Source organism: Tachyglossus aculeatus, chromosome 9, assembly GCF_015852505.1.
Source record: "Tachyglossus aculeatus isolate mTacAcu1 chromosome 9, mTacAcu1.pri, whole genome shotgun sequence".
NCBI classification, from domain to species: Eukaryota; Metazoa; Chordata; class Mammalia; order Monotremata; family Tachyglossidae; genus Tachyglossus; species Tachyglossus aculeatus.
Genome location: NC_052074.1, coordinates 63,505,827 through 63,526,326, shown reverse-complemented (window position 1 = coordinate 63,526,326; position 20,500 = coordinate 63,505,827). Strand labels below are relative to the sequence as shown.

Genomic DNA, 20,500 nt, shown 5'->3' with positions numbered 1-20,500 from the left:
CAGAGTTTGAAGTGATAGTAATAATCAATCAATCAATCAATCGTATTTATTGAGCGCTTACTGTGTGCAGAGCACTGTACTAAGCACTTGGGAAGTACAAGTTGGCAACATATAGAGACAGTCCCTACCCAACAGTGGGCTCACAGTCTAAAAGACAGTCTAAGTAATAATATTTGTTAAGCAAGACGAGTGGCAGAGCCGGGATCAGAACCCATGATCTTTCAACTCCCAGACCCAATCGTCTGCTGTGCGGCCTTGGGTGAGTCACTTCACTTCTCTGTGCCTCAGTTACCTCATCTGTAAATTGGGGATCGAGACTATGAGCCCCACATGGGACAGGGACTGTGTCCAACCTGATTTGCTTGTATCCATCCCAAAGCTTAATGCAATGCCTGGAATACAGCAAGCACTTAACAAATACTGTTATTGCCATTAAGGGCTGGGATGGATAAAAGATCATCAGGGAGGAGCCAGGATTAGAACCCTGGTCCTTTGACATCTAGGCCAGTTTTTGTTCTGCTAGGCGACTCTGTTTCCCTGATCACCTGGTGCAGTTTTTATGCCTTCTGTGTCAACAGTTCTTGTCGGCAAAAAATTCTGCTCTGCTGCATCTCTGGTTCTCTGGCTCCAGTCTGTCATTCAGTCTAGTGGCCTGATGGACTACTTTACCACTCTGTAATTTGGCTATTAAAGTTGTTCTTTGTTTCATTGTGATGATCATCTTGTATCTTGTATGAAACCTGAGAGGACTACAGTGAGTTAAATATTTAAGTGCCTAGGGAGTTGGGTCTCAAGTGTGCTGATGATGCAGAAGGGAGGGAAAGCAAAGCTGGGGAGATGGGAGATTGGTTAGTGAAGACATCCTGGAGGAAATGTGATTTTAGAAGGGCTTGGAAGCTGGGAAGAGTCGTTGTCTGTTGGATATGAATAATAATACTAATTGGCATGTCTCAGTGGAAAGATCATGGGCTTTGGAGTCATAGGTCATGGGTTCAAATCCTGACTCTGCCAATTGTCAGCTGTGTGACTCTGGACAAGTCACTTAACTTCTCTGGGCCTCAGTTACCTCATCTGTTAAATGGGGATTAAGACTGTGAGCCCCCCGTGGGACAACCTGCTCACCTTGTAACCTCCCCAGCGCTTAGGACAGTGCTTTGCACATAGTAAGCACTTAATAAATGCCATCATTATTATTACTATTGTTAAATGCTTACTATGAGCCAGGCATTGTACTAAGTACTGGGCGGATACAAGCAAATGAGGTTGGACAGAGCCTCCGTCCCACATGGGGCTCAGAGTCTCAATCCCCATTTTACAGATGAGATAAGTGAGGCCCGGAGAAATGAAATGACTCACAAAGCATATGAAGGGGAAGAGAGTTCCAGGCAAGAGTGAGGGAATGTGCAAGTTTCCACAGTGAGTGAGATGCGATCACTGTTCATCCCTGGTAGTCAGCCAGGCACTATGTGAGGAATCTCAGCACATTCCTGTAGACTGTAAACTCCTTGTGGACAGGTATTACTTCCCCAAGTGCATATTAGAGTGCTCTGCCCACAGTAGGCATTTACTAAATACGCCTGGTTGATTGAAGTCCCTGGGAAAATATTAAGTGCATTACTGCAGTGAACTAGGACCACACTCATAGTTACATTAGTTCCATATGCATTCCGCCCATTGTTGGGTAGGGACCATCTCTGTTGCCGTTTTGTACTTCCCAAGTGCTTAGTACAGTTCTCTGCACACAGTAAGCGCTCAATAAATACGATTGAATGAATGAATTCCATTTTCTTTTGTCTTGTAGTGCCCCAGGGAGTGGGCCCATGTTCAAGTCAACTACTGTCACCGTAAGAGATCACTTTGGTGAAACCCATCAAAGAGAAGTGGCAGACCCGGCTACAAAACAAAAGGACTTCAAGCACAATCTGATGCACAGTCCCCAAAATGCTCATGATATTGCTTCTTTGGCACCATCTTCGGAAAATTCCAGTGACCATAAGGTAAAAAACAGCAAAACGGGTGATCAGGGCCAGGGTCCGAAAATTGGATTTTCGTTTGCATTTCCAAAGAAAGCGTCAGTGAAGCTGGAGTCTTCTGCAGCAGCTTTCTATGAATACAATGATGATGCTTCGCTGGAGAACGGTCACAGTAGAAGGAGTAGATTCATCCCTGGGACTTGTCAGCATCAACCGTCGTCACCTTCAGAAATACTTTCTGAGGAGAAGAATCATTGTTTTCAGTCATCGGGGGAGAAAAGCGCGAGTAAAGAAGAACTACCCGAACCCCAAGAAACAAAAGAAGAAAACCCATTATCAATTCCTGTATTTTGTCATCCTAAACTTCCTCTTTCTTCTGATTCGGATGCAAACTTAAACGCAGTATCAAATCAAGATCAAACATGTTCCAAAGATGTTATTATTAGTCAAGAAACACCCATAGATTGCTCCAGTTCTGAATTATTGGGAAACAAACCCAAAGCTATTACTATCAGTAATGATTGTTTATCTTCACAAGACACCACAGAAGAAAGCGATAAAAATCTCTGTAGAAATTCAACAACCACTGAGGTCGCCATTAAACAGACTGCATCCGACATGCTGGATCTTTCTAATCCTGTTGGTGATGGCTCAGTCTCACATAACAGCCACGAATCATATAAAAGACCATGTGAACCATTTGTTCCCGTTCTTAACAAATACGGATCCGCCATTCTTCAGTGGCCATCAGAAATGCTAACCTACACGAGTTCCGAACCATCTATTTCTTACAGCTGCAATCCTCTCTGTTTCGATTTTAAGTCCTCGAGATCAAACAGTTCTCTAGAGAAAAATCAGCCTCGCTTAAATGGTCCTCATTCTCACTTGAAGGAGGATGATCTTTGCAAGAGTCCAGTTGCAGACTGCACGGATAAACCCATTGAAGGGCCGGTGAATTTCGAACCGAAGCATTTCAAAAATGAGAGTCACCATGCAGAATCCTTTTTATTGGATGATTCTCCCACCCAGGATTGTGAATCTGGAAAATGTGAAGAGAAAGTGAACGTGGACTCTGAAAATGATTGTACCTATGGAAGATTGGAAAAATGTAACCGGAACCAGAAGCTAATGAAGCATGGTATTAATGATGAGAAACACAGAAAAATATGGTTAAAAGAAGCTCACAGTGATTGGTTCCATAAAGGTAGAAAAAAGAAAAGAAAAAGAAAGCTACACCATTGCCATTATGGGGAAGCAGCCCGAGAACACTCTGATGCTTTTTCAAAAATGGAACCTGAGAGTAATTATGTAGCATCAGAAAAACACAACCGTTTGCAGGCCATTTCGGATAAGTGCCGGGCTGAATACAGGACTCGATGGCTATCGGCAGACGCAGCTAAGCCGCAGTACGAAATGCCTGCTTTGGAGGCCAGTAATGAGAAAAGATCCAAATCGATACCCACTCATGTTCGTGAGGATGAAGGAACGAACAGGATGTGGACAGCAAAACACGGGAATAATGATTCCGCTGTTTCAAAGAACCTCCACAGAAAGAATAAAACCGTGTCCTGCAGACCGCCCAATTCCCCGACATGGAACTCTGGAAAACCTGATTTAACGTATTCCAGAACATTATTCACTTGGAAAGGCAGGAGATCCAGCTGTAGCCCAGATCATGATACTTTAGTTCCACCAGCTGAGATGAAATGCACCAGCTACGGTCAGTCGGTCAAGAGAAGCTACACCTCTCTCGTCAGTGAACCAGAAAGAGCCCATCGGAAACGTAGGCAGTACACGAGCTCATGTTCATCAGATGAAAGTTTGTTTGGGCAAAACTGTCTCCAAGAACAGCTTGCGACACCGACCAGGACCCCAGTGGCCATGTGTAAACCGAAAAAGAAACGGCGAAGAAGAAGAAACAGACTTCACCATGTAGTTGCAGAGCAAGAACCGAGAGGAAGTAGAAGTTACAGCTCTGCAAAGGACGATTCCACGCCAAGTATCCTGGGTAAGCAGTTGATTGAAGGCAAGAAAGAAGATACAGAAGCCCACCAAATGGTTGATTTTCCAGGGAACGTGGAGAGGGTGACACTTTTAGTCGAAGAAAAGGAGCTGCCGCCCACTGAGAGTTCCCTCCTGTCTGAAACTGATGGACAGACTGGGCAGGGGGTAGAGGAAAACACTCTTGGTGCAGCTTCAGAAGAGTTCCATCCTTCCACTCCACCTGCGATGGAACATAATCACCCACCAGCGGCAGTGCCCGAGAATCGAATAGACCGGAAAGAAAATCCTGACAATTTGAAAGCCCGTGAAAACCGGATTCCTTTCAAATTCCACAGCGTCGAAAGGAACGTGGGACCACCCCCGCCGAAACCGTTTTTTTGTCATTACGAGCTGGCGGAGGCCGTCCCGCAGGAGATTAACGAACCGACTAGTGAGTGGCTCTGCTACCATTCAGGAATACTCAATGGACCCTCGCCTTTGTCATTCAAAGAAGCACATAGAAACAGCCCTGCCTTCTTAACTACTGAGCAGATCCTGTCCCCTTACGGTCTGCCGGAGCAAGCTCTACTGTTTCCTCTAGAAACCATGGAGAAATTCAAAGATGTACAGTGCGAAGCATACCAGCAAATCACGCAGCCCGCCATCCTGGCCAACAAAGTCAAGCTCACCTTTCCTCCGCCCGCTCCCCTGCAACCTCTGCCCTTGCAACAGCCCCTATGTTCTACCTCCATGACCACAATACATCACACCGTTTTGCAACAACCTGCTGCCTCCACGGCAGCGGGCACCTTCAAAGTGTTTCAGCCTCCCCCACAGTTCCTTTCCCAAATTCCACCCCTCACCAGGACATCTTTACCTCAGATCTCATTAGGACCCAGGCTCTGTCCCGGGAGCCATGGCACCTTCGTGACTCCTCCGCAGATACCAATCATTCCCACGTCCGTTCTTCATCCGAGCCACGTGGCATTCCCCCCTTTACCCCATTCACTTTTCCCTTCGTTCCTTTCTCCACACCCGACTGTGATTTCTCTTCAACCGCTCTTCTAAAATGCCGTGACGCCAACGCAAAGGGAAACGGAAATTTCCGGTGAAAAGTACCGCTCTCTCTGTAAGTGCCCATCTCTTGGAACAAATTGCTCTATAAATGGCGGAAACCCATCTAAACGACGCCTCATTCATTTGAAGTCACTTACTCTACATGTAGTGATGCAAATATATCCACAATTTCTGATACATAGTATAACTGAAGCGCTGAATACTAATATGAACTATATTCTGTATATGAAAACTAAGTCCTAGAATATGTATAATGTACATAAAATATATTTATAGTACTGTAATTTATGTTGTAAAGTATGCTCTTTTGTTTTTTAATATTTGTGTACTTGCACCTATTTAAATGTTTAGACAAAACTGATGCACTAAGTTTTGTACCATGTTCCTTGAAACTGTAAATCCGGTGATGAAATATCTCTTGCAATAAATTTTTGTTAACTATTTAAGTAGACCTGATATCATTTGTTGCAAGTTGGTTTTCGTCTCTCGATGCCTCCACTCTTCCCACAGGGAGAGTGATGTTTCGGTGACCCGAGTCTCAGAGTTCAAACCTCACATGGAGAGAAAGGAAGGAAGAATGAGAGTTCCATTGGGTTCGCATTTGGATGTCAGAGAAATATTTTCGTCTTGTGGATGTGCTGAAATTGCTGAATGCTGAAGCCATTTTGAAATAAGCCTTTCTAAATTAGGTTTCGGGAAAATCTGTATGATTGAGAACAAAAAGGCTACTCAGGGTGCTTAGCCCTATTCCTTTGTTTCTGGAGTGCTAGGTTAGTGGAATAATATGAAATAGCCTGCCTGGAGGGGCATATTTATACAGATGAAACTGTCCATGACTCTGTGAGATAAACCCAGTGGAAATCTTTGAAACACTTTTGCAGTGCTAGTGGGTCTGACTCAATAGAGTGCCCTACTACTCATTCTTTGTTGCGATTTTTTCCGCTCTGGTAAACAGTTTGGGTTAAGGCCATGAATGATTCTACTTTTCATATATAGTGAGCCCCTTTGGAACAGAGTCCCTCTCTTATTTCCACTTATATACTCTTTCCCAGCACCGAGTACAGTGCTTTTCACATGGTAAGGAGTTAATGAATAATAATAATAACTACCGTATTTGTTAAGTGCCTACTATGTGCTAAGCACCGGGGTAGATACAAGTTAATCAGGTTGGACACAGTCCCTGTCCCACAAGGGGCTCACACTCTTAACCCCATTTTATAGATGAAGTAACTGAGGCCCAGAGAAGTTAAGTGTCTTGCCCAAGGTCACACAGCAGACACGTGGTGGAGTTGGGATTGGAAGTATCCCTTACACACTCGGGCAGTCGGGGACATGCTGACTCGGCAGTGGACTTGGAAACAGAAGGGCAATAAGTGATGCATAGGAGGAGCAGAAGTCAAGGTCAGAAACTGCCCTTATACTGTCTTCTGCCATTCAAAACCTCATCTTTGGGTGCCAAAGGAAGATGCAAAATATGGGCACACGACATTTCTGGGGTGGAATTTACCCTTATCACCGCTTTGAATCCCTGGATTCAGGTGGTGGCAGTTTGGAATGCATTTCACATCATCATCATCACCCTCTGATGGAATTGGCTTATTACTTATGTGCCAAGCTAACAGCATGGCTCAGTGGAAAGAGCACGGGTTTTGAAGTCAAATCCTAGCTCCGCCAACTGTCAGCTGTGTGACTTTGCGCAAGTCACTTAACTTCTCCATGCCTCAGTGACCTCATCTGTAAAATGGGGATTAAAACTGTGAGCCCCCCGTGGGACAACCTGATTACCTTGTATCTACCCCAGTGCTTAGAACAGTGCTTTGCACATAGTAAGCACTTAACAAATACTATCATTATTATTATTATTATTAATCACTATACCCTGGGGTAGATGCAGCAGTCTAATTAGGAGGAAGAACGAGTATCTAGTGTCCATTTAACTGATGAAGAAACTGTGGCACACAGAAGTAAATTGACCTGCCCAAGTTCACAGACCAGGTAAGTGGCAGAGCAGGGATTAGAAACAAAGGCCTCCGACTCCGAGATCTGCATTCTTTCCACTAGGCCTCACCGTTTCATTGCCATCAGTAATGGTACATGAAGCAGTGTGGCTCAGTGGAAAGAGCCCGGGCTTGGGAGTCAGAGGTCATGGGTTCTAATCCTGGCTCTGCCACTTTTCAGCTGTGTGCCTTTGGGCAAGTCACTTAACTTCTCTGTACCTCAGTCACCTCACCTGTAAAATGGGGACTAAGGCTGTGAGCCCCTCGTGAGACAACCTGATTACCTTGTATCTACCCCAGTCCTTAGAACAGTGCTTGGCACTTAGTAAGTGCTTAACAAATACCACTATTATTATTATTCTTACTTGCAGGGCTCGTCTAAAGGGATGCCTTTTAAGTAGTTTAGAATGCCAAATTGTATCTTTCTGAAAAGTACTGTTCCATTTCAGGTACTTATCTAATACATCCTTAATTGCAGGGCAGTGTTGCTGTTAACCATACTGGAATTATGTACATGTATATTGTCAGGGGCGAGGGAGGGATTGAGGGAGGAGAGGGGTGGAGTGGTGTCATTCTTTGCTACTGGGAGTCAGTAAAAAGAGGAAAAAGCCATTCTAAAGGCTGATTTTTGGGAACTAAGGTTTCAGCTGAAGTTGGTAAACATCTAAGATGACCTGTGAGACTTCAGAATAAAACTGCACTAGTTTTTCCTCTGGATGCAAAGGAAATATATCCAAAATCTATCATTTCTTGTCACAGACCAGTCACTGAGTTGGTGTGAGGTCTCTGAAATTGAGGTAAATCAAAAGGCCATCACAACACATCAGAAGACAGACATACAGAGGAGAGAACCATTGCTTTAAATGCGCAAATATTTTTCGATTCCAGAATGGGCTAATTCATAGGCAGAATATTATTTTCCCCAAGAAATCCATCCATCAATGGTATTTATTGAGTCCTTACTGTGTGCAGAGCATTATTCTAAGTCCTTGAGAGAGAGCAATGCAACAGAGCAGGTAGACAGGTTCCCTTCCTACTAGGAGTTTACAGTCTAGATAGGGAGTCAGGCATTAACATAATTTAATTAATTAAATTATGTACATTAGTTCTGTGGGGTTGAAGGTGGGGTAAATATCAAGTGCTTATAGGGTGCAGATCCTACAGAAGGGAGAGATAGTCAGGGAAAAGAGGGCTTAATAGGGCTTAAGAATGTCAAGCCTCCTTTGAGAAGAAAGAGATGCTTATTTCTGAGAATACTGTCTGAATTTCATCTGTACCATTACTAATTTTGCACTCACAAAATTAAGTCCCTACCTAGGAAAGTCCAACATATTTTCATTTTCTCTTCATATACCTCTCATTAATACATGGATAAGAAGTCCATGGACATATTTTAGTGTCTGACTTTTGACACCACCTTTAAAATACACACATATTTGGGTTTTCAGTTCAAGGATTTCTTGGAAAGTGTATAATCTTCTTCTTAAGTCACCACATCCTAGCTATTATATCAGTACTATTGCAGGATGCTCTGTCTTTTTTCTTTTTTGTATTAAGTTCTTACTATGTGCCAGGCACTGTACTAAGTGCTGAGGTAGATACAAGCTAATTAGGTTGGACACAGTCCCTGTCCCTCATGGGGCTCATGATCTTTGTGCCCATTTTACTAATGAGGCACAGAAAAGTTAAGAGACTTGCCCAAGGTCACACAAAAATTAACACCTATAGCACTTCCCTTTGTATCTTCCATCTCCTTTTATAGAGACTGCTAAACTACAGCTCACGTTTCACGTGTTGCTCTTCTTTACTTGCTATGAATCTCCTGGTGAAAATCTAGATAGCGTCTACTCTGCTGGAGATTTGGCTTCACTTTGAAGCACTTCTTCTGGCCGCCATTTCTACAATGGCCCCATTTCAATTCACTAGAGAGCTGTTGTTTGGAACTCCCGTCATCATCCATTCTCCCTCCAGACCCCAGATCTCTTGACGGTGTCCGACGATTTGGCAGATCAATTGGTTATTTGGAAGATGTCAGCGGAGTCTTGTCAGATTGGCCTGCATCAAACCAAAACGGGCTAAGAGTCATGAAGGAGCTTCAGGAAGATTGCAACGCGGAGAGGAAGCGACATCAACAGTGTCAGACACTGTGGGAAGCCAATGCAACTGAGCAGCTAGAGGCTATCTTCTTGCACAAAAGACTTAGATGTGATAACCATGCACATATTGGCCTCTGCACTTGTTATCAATTGAGAAAACTACACTGGCAGTAGCATCCTGTCACCCATAGAGTAAACCTATAAAAAGTTCCTGGTTATCTAGTCATCTCCTGGTTTTACCTCGGCCTCATCCATCTCGCCGCGGACCCCTCGCCCACATCCTACCTCTGGCCTGGAACGCCATCCCTCTTTATATCTGACAGACGATAACTCTCCCCACCTTTAAAGCTCATTTTAATTCACATCCCCTCCAGGAGACTGAGTCCTCATAAAGCTCTCATTTTTTTCTCTCTTTTCAGCATCACCCTTTGCTGAAAAGGATTCACACCCTTTAGTCAAAAGGATTCACACCCTGTAGTCAAACTGCACTCAGTCCCATTGCAACTATGCACATATCCATAAGGTATGTATTTATATTACTGTCTGTCTCCACCTCTAGACTGCAAGCTCCTGTGGGAAGGAAACATGTCTACCAATTCTATTATATTGTATTCTTCCAAGTGCTTAGTTCAATGCTCTGCACAGCATAAATGCTCAAAAAGTTTGATTGATCGATAAACCGATCTGACTGGGATTTATCCATGACAATTTTTCATGATAGGTTTGTTTCTAATTACTGAATCTAATTACACGGTATACTTGTTGAATCTGTAGACTATATCAATGAATTTGTGTCAGAAAATGATAAAACACAGGTATTTCAAAACATATGCAGTGTGTTTAATCTTTAGCTGTTCAGGGCCAATGCCTGATGCTATGTGCCTGTTTTGCTCTGATCTGTGCATTTTGCTTCCTGTGGGTGTTGGATAATCTAGAATCTGCTGTATATACACACAGTTGCCCTTGCTCCCTGATTTTACTAAATTACAGTATAATCCAATTCACCCTCTTCAAGACCAGAAACTATACCAAGAATTATTTATGAAGTATTATTGAAGCTACGCTGGCTCTATCGGTTAAGAACAAATTCAATAAAGTTCAGCCTTATTACCTTTTGTTCGTAAGAGGTATTTTATATTTAAAAGTGATCGGTGGCAATATAATCACGATCCTTTTTCTTCCTGTAAACAGTTATTCCCCCAAAATGCAAAGCAACACACCAAAAAAAAAGTATCTTTGAGGTGGAAGGGAAATTTCTTTTCAAAAATGCAATCTTCGATCTGTAAGGTGGCCGCAACACAAAGGATTGCCCAGGGAGAAAATGGCATTCGTCACCTTTAATGGGAAAACTATAGATCATGGTGCTCTTTGGCTTAGAGACACTTAAGAAAGAATTATGGCTAGTTTAAAAGTAGCTCATGAGAACAAGTAATTGACTGAACTATCCTTGAGTAGTGCAATAAAACATCTCATTGTGAAGCGTTACTATAATTATTTAGGACTTCAGAATAATTTTTTAATTAATCAGAGACTTAGGATAATCATTAGGGAGCCATCTTCGTCACTTTGGAATGTGATACCCATTGCAATTTGAAATGTGTAAATCTTCTTCTAAATTTAGATTTGATATAGGAAATTGTTAGAGATCCAATGGGGATGAAATCCATTTCCTAGTTGATAATTTGCATATCAATTTACCTATCTGAAACTGTCCATTGTTGTCTAGCTTAGCCAAATGTATCTCTATATCTGAGCATATTTATATATGACTATATCTATGGCTATATAGACATATCCAATAATCAATGGAATTTATTTTGAAGCAACATGACCGGAAAGAACAATCCATCCAGGAAGAGGACCTGGGTTCTAAAGCTGCCTCTGCCTTGGGTAAATCACTTAACTTCTCTGTGCCTCAGTCTTTTCATCTGTAAAATGGGGATAAAATCCTTCTCCCTCCAATTTAGGCTATGAGCCCCATGTGGAACAGGGATTGTAACCAACTTCTATCTACCCCAGTGCTTAGAACAGTGCTAGACACATAGTAAGCACTGACAAATAGCACAAAAAATTTAAAAAATTAAAAGACACAAGTCCTTAACTTTGTACTAAGCACTTGAGAATGTAACAAGACGCTCCTTTCCTGCTTTCAAAGGGCTTATAGTTTTAAAGGAGAGCAAAGGAAAATCATTCAAAGATAATGAAAGCCAGAATATGAATGAAAATAAAGCAGGAAACAGTGCAAAAACTTCAGAACTAACAGCTGAACAAATAACTAAATGGGCACATAACCCTATAAATAAATCCTTTGTAAATATGTGTTTGCACCCGAGTTTGAGGATAGGAATGAAATACACAAGTGCTGAGGGGAGATATTGAACTGATGTGACTGGGGTTTTGTGAATTAATTGAGAAATGTTTCTTGGAAGAAGTGGGATTTTCAGAGCAATTTGAAGATGTGGTGTGTTGTCTCAGTGGATATAAAAATGATGGTTTTTGTTAAGCACTTACTATGTGCCAATCTAAGTGCTGTGGGGAAGCAGCGTGGCTCAGTGGAAAGAGCCCGGGCTTGGGAGTCAGAGGTCATGGGTTCTAATCCTGGCTCTGCCACTTCTGCACTGTGTGACTTTGGGCAAGTCACTTAACTTCTCTGTGCCTCAGTTCCCTCATCTGGGAAATGGGGATTAAGATTGTGAGTCCCACGTGGGACAACCTTGATTACCTTGTATCCCCCCGGTGCTTAGCACATAATATGCACTTAACAAATACCAACATTATTATTATTGTTATTATACACGGTAAAAACATTGTCCCTTGAGGGGCTCACAGTCTCAATCCCCATTTTACAGATGAGGTAACTGAGGCACAAAGAAGTTAAGTGACTTGTCCAAAGTCACACAGCTGGTAAGTGGTAGAGCAGGGATTAGAACCCATGACCTCTGACTCCCAAGCCTGTGCACTTTCCACTAAGCCACGCTGCGATTTCTTTTTTCATTTTCTGATGGTGGCACCTACTGAAGGTAAGTTTCTAGAGAGATTAAAAACCTGTTCTCCATCTTGCTTAGATATTTACTTGTATCTACCCCAATTAAGTGCTTACTATGTGTCAAGCACTGTTCTAAGAACTAGAGAAGATACAGGATAATCAGGTCAGGCCCAGTCATCATCATCATCATCAATCGTATTTATTGAGCGCTTACTATGTGCAGAGCACTGTACTAAGCGCTTGGGAAGTACAAATTGGCAACATATAGAGACAGTCCCTACCCAACAGTGGGCTCACAGTCCCTGTCCCACACAGGCTCACAATCTTAAGTAGGAAGGACACAAGATTTTCATTCATTTATTCAATCGTATTTATTGAGCGCTTACTGTGTGCAGAGCACCATACTAAGCACTTGATTGGATCCCCATTTTACAGATGAGGTAACTGAGGAGCTCAGTTACCTTGATCAGGCCTCACAGTAGGCACATAGCAGTCAGAATTAGAACCCAGGTCCTCTATCCACCAGGCCACACTGCTTCTTTCGCTTAATAGACCCTACTTACTTCCACAGATCTGGTCTATAAATTGACTTCCTGTGTTTTTGATTCTGCCTCGGTTATTCGATCAAAGGCTTTGTGCAAGGAAACAAAAAGTCCCCCCCTACCCGAGTTAACTTTGAGCAAGGTTGTTCTGTCCACTGCAAAGTTTTCCCAGTAGTTCACCATCAAGACCTCCTTAGGTATCCTGCTGTTGTGCTTTCTTTTCACAAGTCCTACTGAGGGAGTGGTGTCGCTGTGAGTGTTGCTTTCAGGAAGCTCAGTGGGCAGGCTTTAGTTTGGGGTAAAAACAGAACGGATTGGGTTCTTGACTCAGTCTTACTTTCTGAACAGCACAGATCTGGAAACTATAAGTTCTGTATTCAAAATTACCACAGGCAATACGTCTGCAGTCATTCTTGGCTTCTTGATGAGGAAACAGCAGACTGGATCGAAGAAAATGATTGCAGAGATGCTGGAATCCATGCATAATCAATATCGAACATGGAACAAGTACAGAACCTTTGTTGCAAGAAGTGGGGTTTATCAGCATACAGAGTACTAGCTACAAAGCCTGTCTTGGTCAAAGGAAGGAAAAGTAGTGAATGGTGAAAGCTGACACTGTCCTCTCCTGGTTCTCCTCTTAACCCTCTGGCCACTAATTTTCAGTCTCTTACAGAGGCTCCTCTGCATGCCACCCCCTAACTTTAGGGATCCCTCAGGGTTTGGATCGGGGTTCCCGTGCATTCTCCATTTACGCCCACGCTTTTGGAGAACTCATTTGTACCCATGGCTTCAACTACCAGTTCTATACAGGTGATTGCCAAATCTACATTTCCCACCCTGATTTCTCTCCTCTGCAGTCTCACATTTCATCCTGCCTGCAAGATATCTCTACTTGGATGTCTGCCCAACACTTCCAACTTAACATTTCCAAAACAGAACTCCTTATCTTCCCACTCTGTCCTTCTCCTGACTGCCCCATCACTGTTGACAGCGATAACATTCTCCATGTCTCCCAAGCCCATTACCTTTGTGTTATCCTTGACTCATCTCTCATTCAATCCACATATTCAGTCCGTCACCAAATCCTACCATTCCCACCTTCACCAGCATCACTAAAATCTGCCCTTTTTCTCTTCATCCAAATGCTACCATGTTAACCCAAGCGCGTATCCTGTCCTGTCTTGATAAGCACATCAGCCTCCTTGCTGACCTCCCTGCCTCCTGTCTCTCTCCACTCCAGTACATACTTCACTCTGCTGCCTGGGTCATGTTTCTACAAAATGGTTTAGTCCATGTTTCCCCATTCCCCAAGAACCTCCAGAGGTTGCTAATCCACCTCCACATCAAACAGAAATTCCATACCACAGATTTTAAAACACTCAGTCACTTTGCCCCCTCCTACCTTATCTCCCTGATTTTCTACTACAACCCACTTTACAAACTTCACTCCTCTACTGCTAACCTACTCTGGCTTTCTAGACTGTGAGCCCGCTGTTAGGTTGGGACCGTCTCTATATGTTTCCAACTTGTACTTCCCAAGCACTTTGTACAGTGCTCTGCACACAGTAAGTGCTCAATAAATATGATTGAATGAATGAATGAACCTACTCATTGTACCATGATTTCATCATTTTCACTACTGACTTCTTGCCCTCATCCTGCCTCTGGCTTGAAACCCCATCGCTCTTCATATCTGACAGGCAATCGTTCTCCCTACCTTCAAACCTTATTAAAAGCACATCTTCTTCAAGGAGGCCTTTCCCAACTAAGCCCTCATTTCCTTTTCTCTCACACCCTACTGTGTTACCTTTACAATTGGATTTGCAGCCTTTATTCACTCCTCCCTCCTTCCAGAAGCAATTACATACAAATCTGTAATTTTCTCATTCTTATTAATGTCTGTCTCTGCCTGTAGACCGTAAACTCATTGTCAGCAGGGAACATATCTACCAACTCTGTCATGTTATACTCTCCCAAGTGCTTAGTACCGTGCTCTGCTCCCAGTAAGAGCTTAATAAATACCACTGATTGATTGAATGGCCACAAGGACAGCAAGCTTTTTGAAGAATTTCATGCCAATCATAGACTCAAGTCACATGGTGCTAATTCCATTTTAAATACCAATAAATCACAGCTGACATCAGATTCTGCAGGAGTACACAGCAGATGGACCAAATACATCAACAAATGTTTGGTCACCAATCACTGATCCTGGACACTGCTGCAATTGATATAGCTAAGATTCCTATAATTCCCCATCTTGCATTTCCTCCAATGCAACAGAAATACTCTGTAGACTATAAATCAAGCTTCAAACTGAAAGGCAGGTGTTCTTGAGAGGAGTTAGAAGTATTGTGGATAGTAACTCACCAGTAAGTGTATTGATTTACTCTGCATAATTCATTCAGTCATATTTATTGAGTGCTTACTGTGTGCGAAGTACTGTACTAACCCCTTAAGCATAATAAGTATAATCCGGGAATGGAAAGAAGTACCTTAAGAATTCAAACATTTGCATGCTGTCATCTGTCAAAAATGGCATCACTGGTTCTTTTCACCATAACACTGGTAGCTCTGCAACTGAGGTGTTCAGAGGCATAGGGGAATGAGAGTCACATACAGTTTCACCCCCTGTGAAGTGAATTTGCACTTAGTGGAAAGGAAAATGTGGCAAAGACTCTCATCTTCAAGCTAGTATCAATCAATCAATCATTTACTAAGGGCTTACTGTGTGCAGAACACTGTACTAAGCACTTGGGAGAATACAACACAATAATAAAATAGAGCTGATAGACACATTCCCAGCCCACAGTGCTATTTGTGGAAGATTACGCTCTTCTGGCCAACACAATTTTAGACAACACACAATTGTTAATTGAATCTGTTGTGTGCATTGCTAAATGCCTTTGCCTGACAATTATAAAACAGAAGACATATTTCACTTAATGCCCAACCCTACCTCACTTAATATTTATATTTGTGTTATTTGTCAGACACTCACTATGTGTTAAACACCGTACTAAGTGCTGGGATCTATACAACATAATCAGGTCATCTAAGTGGGACACATGGGCATTGAATCCCCATTTTGCAGATGAGGAAACTGAGGGATAGAGAAGCGCAGACTTGCCCAAGGTCACAGAGCAGTTAAGTGGCAGAGCTGTGATTGAACCCAGGTCATCTGATTCCCAAGCCCATGCTCCTTCTACCAGGCCATGCTATTTCTGTGGTATCCAAATTAAAGCAACATGTAAATTAAAGTGTTCTCTCCCAAGATGCTGTTATTGATGATAAAAATTCAAGGCCTAGTGGTGTGATTAAAGCAGTATGTAGAAAGCTGGAACATCAGCTCAGTGGAGAAAAAAAGTGTCTGCCTAAATTCATAGTTCAGTGTATACCATGATGCTATGATGTAAACCTTCATTTCTATATGGCTCTGAAACATCATATAAATGCCACATAAATGGTGGGTCGTATAACTTTACCAGTTCCATCTACTGCCTGAAATAGACAATTACCTTGAAATGGCATGATCTTAATAATCGTAATAACTGTGGTATTTGTTAAGCACTTACTATGTGCCAGACACTGTACTAAGTGCTGGGATGGGTACAGGAAATCAGGTTGAACAGGGTCCTTGTCCACATAATGATAGTGGTATTTGTTAAACGCTTACTATGTGCCAAACACTGTTCTAAGCACCTGGGGAGATACAAGATATCAGGTTGTCCCATGCGGGGCTCAGAGTCTTAATGCCCATTTTACAGATGAGGGAACTGAGGCCCAGAGAAGTTAAGTGACTTGCCCAAAGTCACACAGCTGATGAGTGGCAGAGCCGGGATTAGAACCCATGACCTCTGACTTCCAAGCCTGTGCTCTTTCCACTGAGCAACGCTGCTTCCATATGGCAATGGTAGTCTTTGGGAACTTGCTATCTGAAAAAGCTCTCTTAGTAGCAAATCTGAAATTTGCCTATTTAGTCTCTTGAGGACAAATGCTTGCTGCAACAAAGGAGAAGGCGGATTTAAGTTTTGCAAAACAGCAGTACTAATCTTCACATGCCTGGTCTGTGGTCAGGTGTGAGACTCAAACTTTCGCTTCCACACACACACACCTCACAATGAACTGGAAGTGATGAGAACACCACTTGCCTATCATTTCTGACAGGAGATTCCATTGTAACTGCACGGCAGATGAACGGTGTTTCCTAGTGGAAAGGGCACGGCCCTGGGAGTTGGAGGAGCTGGGTTCTAATCGTGGCTCAGTGGAAAGAGCCCAGGCTTTGGAGTCAGAGATCATGGGTTCAAATCCCAGCTCTGTCAGCTGTGTGACTTTGGGCAAGTCACTTCACTTCTCTGCGCCTCAGTTACCTCATCTATAAAATGGGTATTAAGACTGTGAGCCTCCCGTGGGACAACCTGATCACCTTGTAACCTCCCCAGCGCTTAGAACAGTGCTTTGCACATAGTAAGTGCTTAAGAAATGCCACCATTATTATTATTGTTATTATTATTATTATTATAATTACTGTGTGACCTTGGGCAAGTCACTTAGGGTCTCTGTGCTTCAGTTTCCTCAACTGTAAAATGGGGATTAAATCCCTGCAGCCAAGTTTCAATACAATGTAAGCCATATTTTGGTCAATTGAAATTTCTTGAATTTCTGTTTGTTTTTCAGTCAGGCATATCCATAAAAGTAGTAGTTGATGTATCATCTGATTCCTTCTGTGCATATAATATTTAGGTGAATGAAACTGTACTCCTCCTATTGGGGTGGCATTGGCCTTTTTCCTTTCTTGCTCCACCAGTTGGGTCTTGGGATTAACACTATCTGCCTTCCAACCAGCTGATATCAGGGAGGCATGCCAATTTTGAAGCAATTAATCATGGAAAGTAGAAACGTGAAATTGAGGCCATTGAGACGTGTTTATTTTTTTTTTCTGTCAGGTTCCTTTAGGAGCTTAAATGGCCCATATTCCACCCAACAGAAGCCCTCACAAAGCAGAAGTCAACTGAGAGGAATAAATGGAAATATTATATCAAGCAATGTGCTCACATCAGGCCAAGTAGTACTGGAAGCTCATAGCTCCAACTTTCTTCTTGCAGGCAAGTAACAGGCCCTGCTTTTTCATTTTTTTTAATGGTATTTGACAAGCACTTACTATGTGCCAGACACTGTATTAAGTGCTCGGGTGGATACAAGATAATCACATCTGACACAGCCCCTGTCCCACATAGGGCTCGCAGTCTTAATCCCCATTTTACAGATGAAGTAAATGTAAATGTAAGTACAGATGAGGCACAAAGTGAAGTGATTTGCTAAAGGTCACAGCAGACAAGTGACAGAACTGAGACTAGAATCCAGGTCTTCTGACACCTAGGCCTGAGCTCTTTCCACTAGGTCACACTGCCTCTCTGTTCCCTGATCATTAATCAATCAATCGGTGGTATTTACTAAACACTTACCATGTGCAGAGCACTGTACTTTGGAAGAGGACAGAGTTGGCCATCATGTTTCCTGCTCAGAGTGAGTTTACAGTCAAGATGGTGAGATAGACATTAATATAAATAAAGCATAGGTTGGTACTAGAATTTGGGAGTTTTCCATGGAGATTTGGATTGCAAAATGAATTTTTCATTCAAAAAAGATTTTCAAAAATATTCCGCATTCTGTTGTAGTCAGATCGATGTTCCTGTCAATTTTGTGCCCATAGTCTCATACCTCAGTGAGGCTAGTAGTGTTATAATTAAGCTTCGGACATTTGCCAATGCTTTCCCATTATGATACCCATTATTAGTTAACCCCTTAGTGCTTGGGGATGAAAATTTCTGACAGAATGTAATGCTGCAGAGAAGATTCTCTATAGCCGCAGACCTGATATTCATTTGAAATTTCAATGTCTTAACAGTCTTTCCATTGGTATGCTAAACTGTGATGTGTTGTATCTGAGCCAGCCATTTCTACTGCTTTGCGTTTTCCTGTAGAGTCAGGTTCTTAATCTGGCTGGTTGATTGGATGTGACAGATCTCAGCAGATGAGGTAGTGGAGGCCTTTGAACAGAACACAATTTTCTCACAACCTCAGTTGTGCGGTGGGGAAAGAAAATCCTCTATAAACCCTTCGAAAGAAAAGGCAGTTCATAAAAGATGTGGGAAGCTTGTTCTTTGCACACAAAAATATACCTTTAAAATATACCACAGTACCCCTAAATGTATATACACATACACATATACACACACACACATATTTATCTACCAAGTTCTCTGCCTCTGAGGCATGTGCCCAACAATAAGAAGAATAGTTACTTCCTTAGAAATATTTAGGAACTTTTTAACAAAACCTGACACATGAAATGTTTCTGTTTATGATTTTTTTTTGTTAATAGCTGTAACGTGGTATTTGTTAAGTGCTTACTATATGGCAAACACTGTACTAAGAGTGTAGTACAGTGCAAGTGCTTAGTACAGCGCTTTGCACACTGTAAGTGCTCAATAAATATGATTGAATGAATGAATAAGCATTGCAGTAGATGCAAGATAATCAAGTGGGGCCCTATCCCTGTGTTCCTGTCCCATATGGGGCTTCTAGTCTAAATAGGTGGGAGAACAGGCTTTGATTCCTCGTTTTACAAGTGAAGAAAATGAGACACAGAGAAATTAAGTGACTTTTCCAGGCTGACACAGCAGGCAAGTGTTGGAGTTAGCATTAGAAATGAATCCTTCAGATTCCCAGACCCATACTCTCTCCACTAGGCCACAAAAATCTAAACACTATGATAAGGATATTTATTCAGGATTTCCAATAATAAGACATCTGGGTGAAATCATCCAAAATCCCAGAGACAGATTAGCAACATTCACAACATCCTCCATATTCTAAATCAGTTAATCAGTGATATTTATTGAGTTACCTCACACTTGGGAGAAGCAGCATGGCCTGGTGGAAAAAAACATGAGCCTGGGAGTCTGTGGACCTGGGTTCTAACCCTGTCCCCCCACACTTGTCTGCTGTGTGACCTCAGGAAAGTCACTGAGCTTCTCTGTGCCACAGTTTCCTAATCTGTAAAATGGGGACTAAATCCAACTCCCTCCTCCTTAAACTGTAAGCCCTATGTGGGGTATAGACTGTGTCCTACTTGATTGTCTTTTATCCACTCTAGTGTAGTGCTTGGCCCATCATAAACACTTAAAACATACTATTATTAGTAGTATTACTCTTTATTATTCATAAGGGTTATGCTTGCCTCCTCTCCAGAGCTATAGCAGGTGGAGAAAAAAAAGGCTGGCTTGGTGATTTGGAGCTGAGGGAGCTAAGTATTCATTCAAGACGGTGAGCCCGTTGTCGGGTAGGGACCATCTCTATATGTTGCCGACTTGTACTTCCCAAGGGCTTAGTACAGTGCTCTTCACACAGTAAACACTCAATAAATATGATTGAATGAAAGAATGAATGAACTGCCTTCAGCTACTGAGAGCTGAGCTGAGCTTGTGGTAGCAAATATTCTCACTCCCAAAACACTGCAGTGTTTTGTACTTGGCAAACTCTTCTGATGAGGTGTGAAACACTTTTTCATTTATTTGATCTGTCAGTCAGTCAGCTGTACTTATTGAGCAGTTACTATGTGCAGCTCACTCTCCTAAGCGCTTGGGAGAGTACAATGTAACAATTCAATGGACACATTCCCTGCCCACAACAAGCTTACAGTTTAGAGGGGGAGCCAGACACTAATATGAATGAAAAATATTTGATCTGTCATTTAATTATTATTATTAATGTTAAAAGCAATAATAATGATATTTGTTAAGGCTTACTAAGTATCAAACATTATGTTTATCTTTCTCTCTGT

General features: G+C 42.3%; 1 protein-coding gene across 1 annotated transcript in view; it reads left to right on the top strand.

Moving 5' to 3' along the window:
* ZNF804A (zinc finger protein 804A) overlaps positions 1-5,469 on the top strand; it is a 334,205-nt gene extending 328,736 nt beyond the window's left edge. The window contains exon 4 of the mRNA XM_038751407.1: positions 1,802-5,469. Within this exon, the coding sequence (XP_038607335.1) occupies positions 1,802-5,024 (3,223 nt within the window). The 3' untranslated portion in view covers positions 5,025-5,469. The remainder of the gene's footprint in view (positions 1-1,801) is intronic.
* Positions 5,470-20,500: the final 15,031 nt, after the last annotated feature.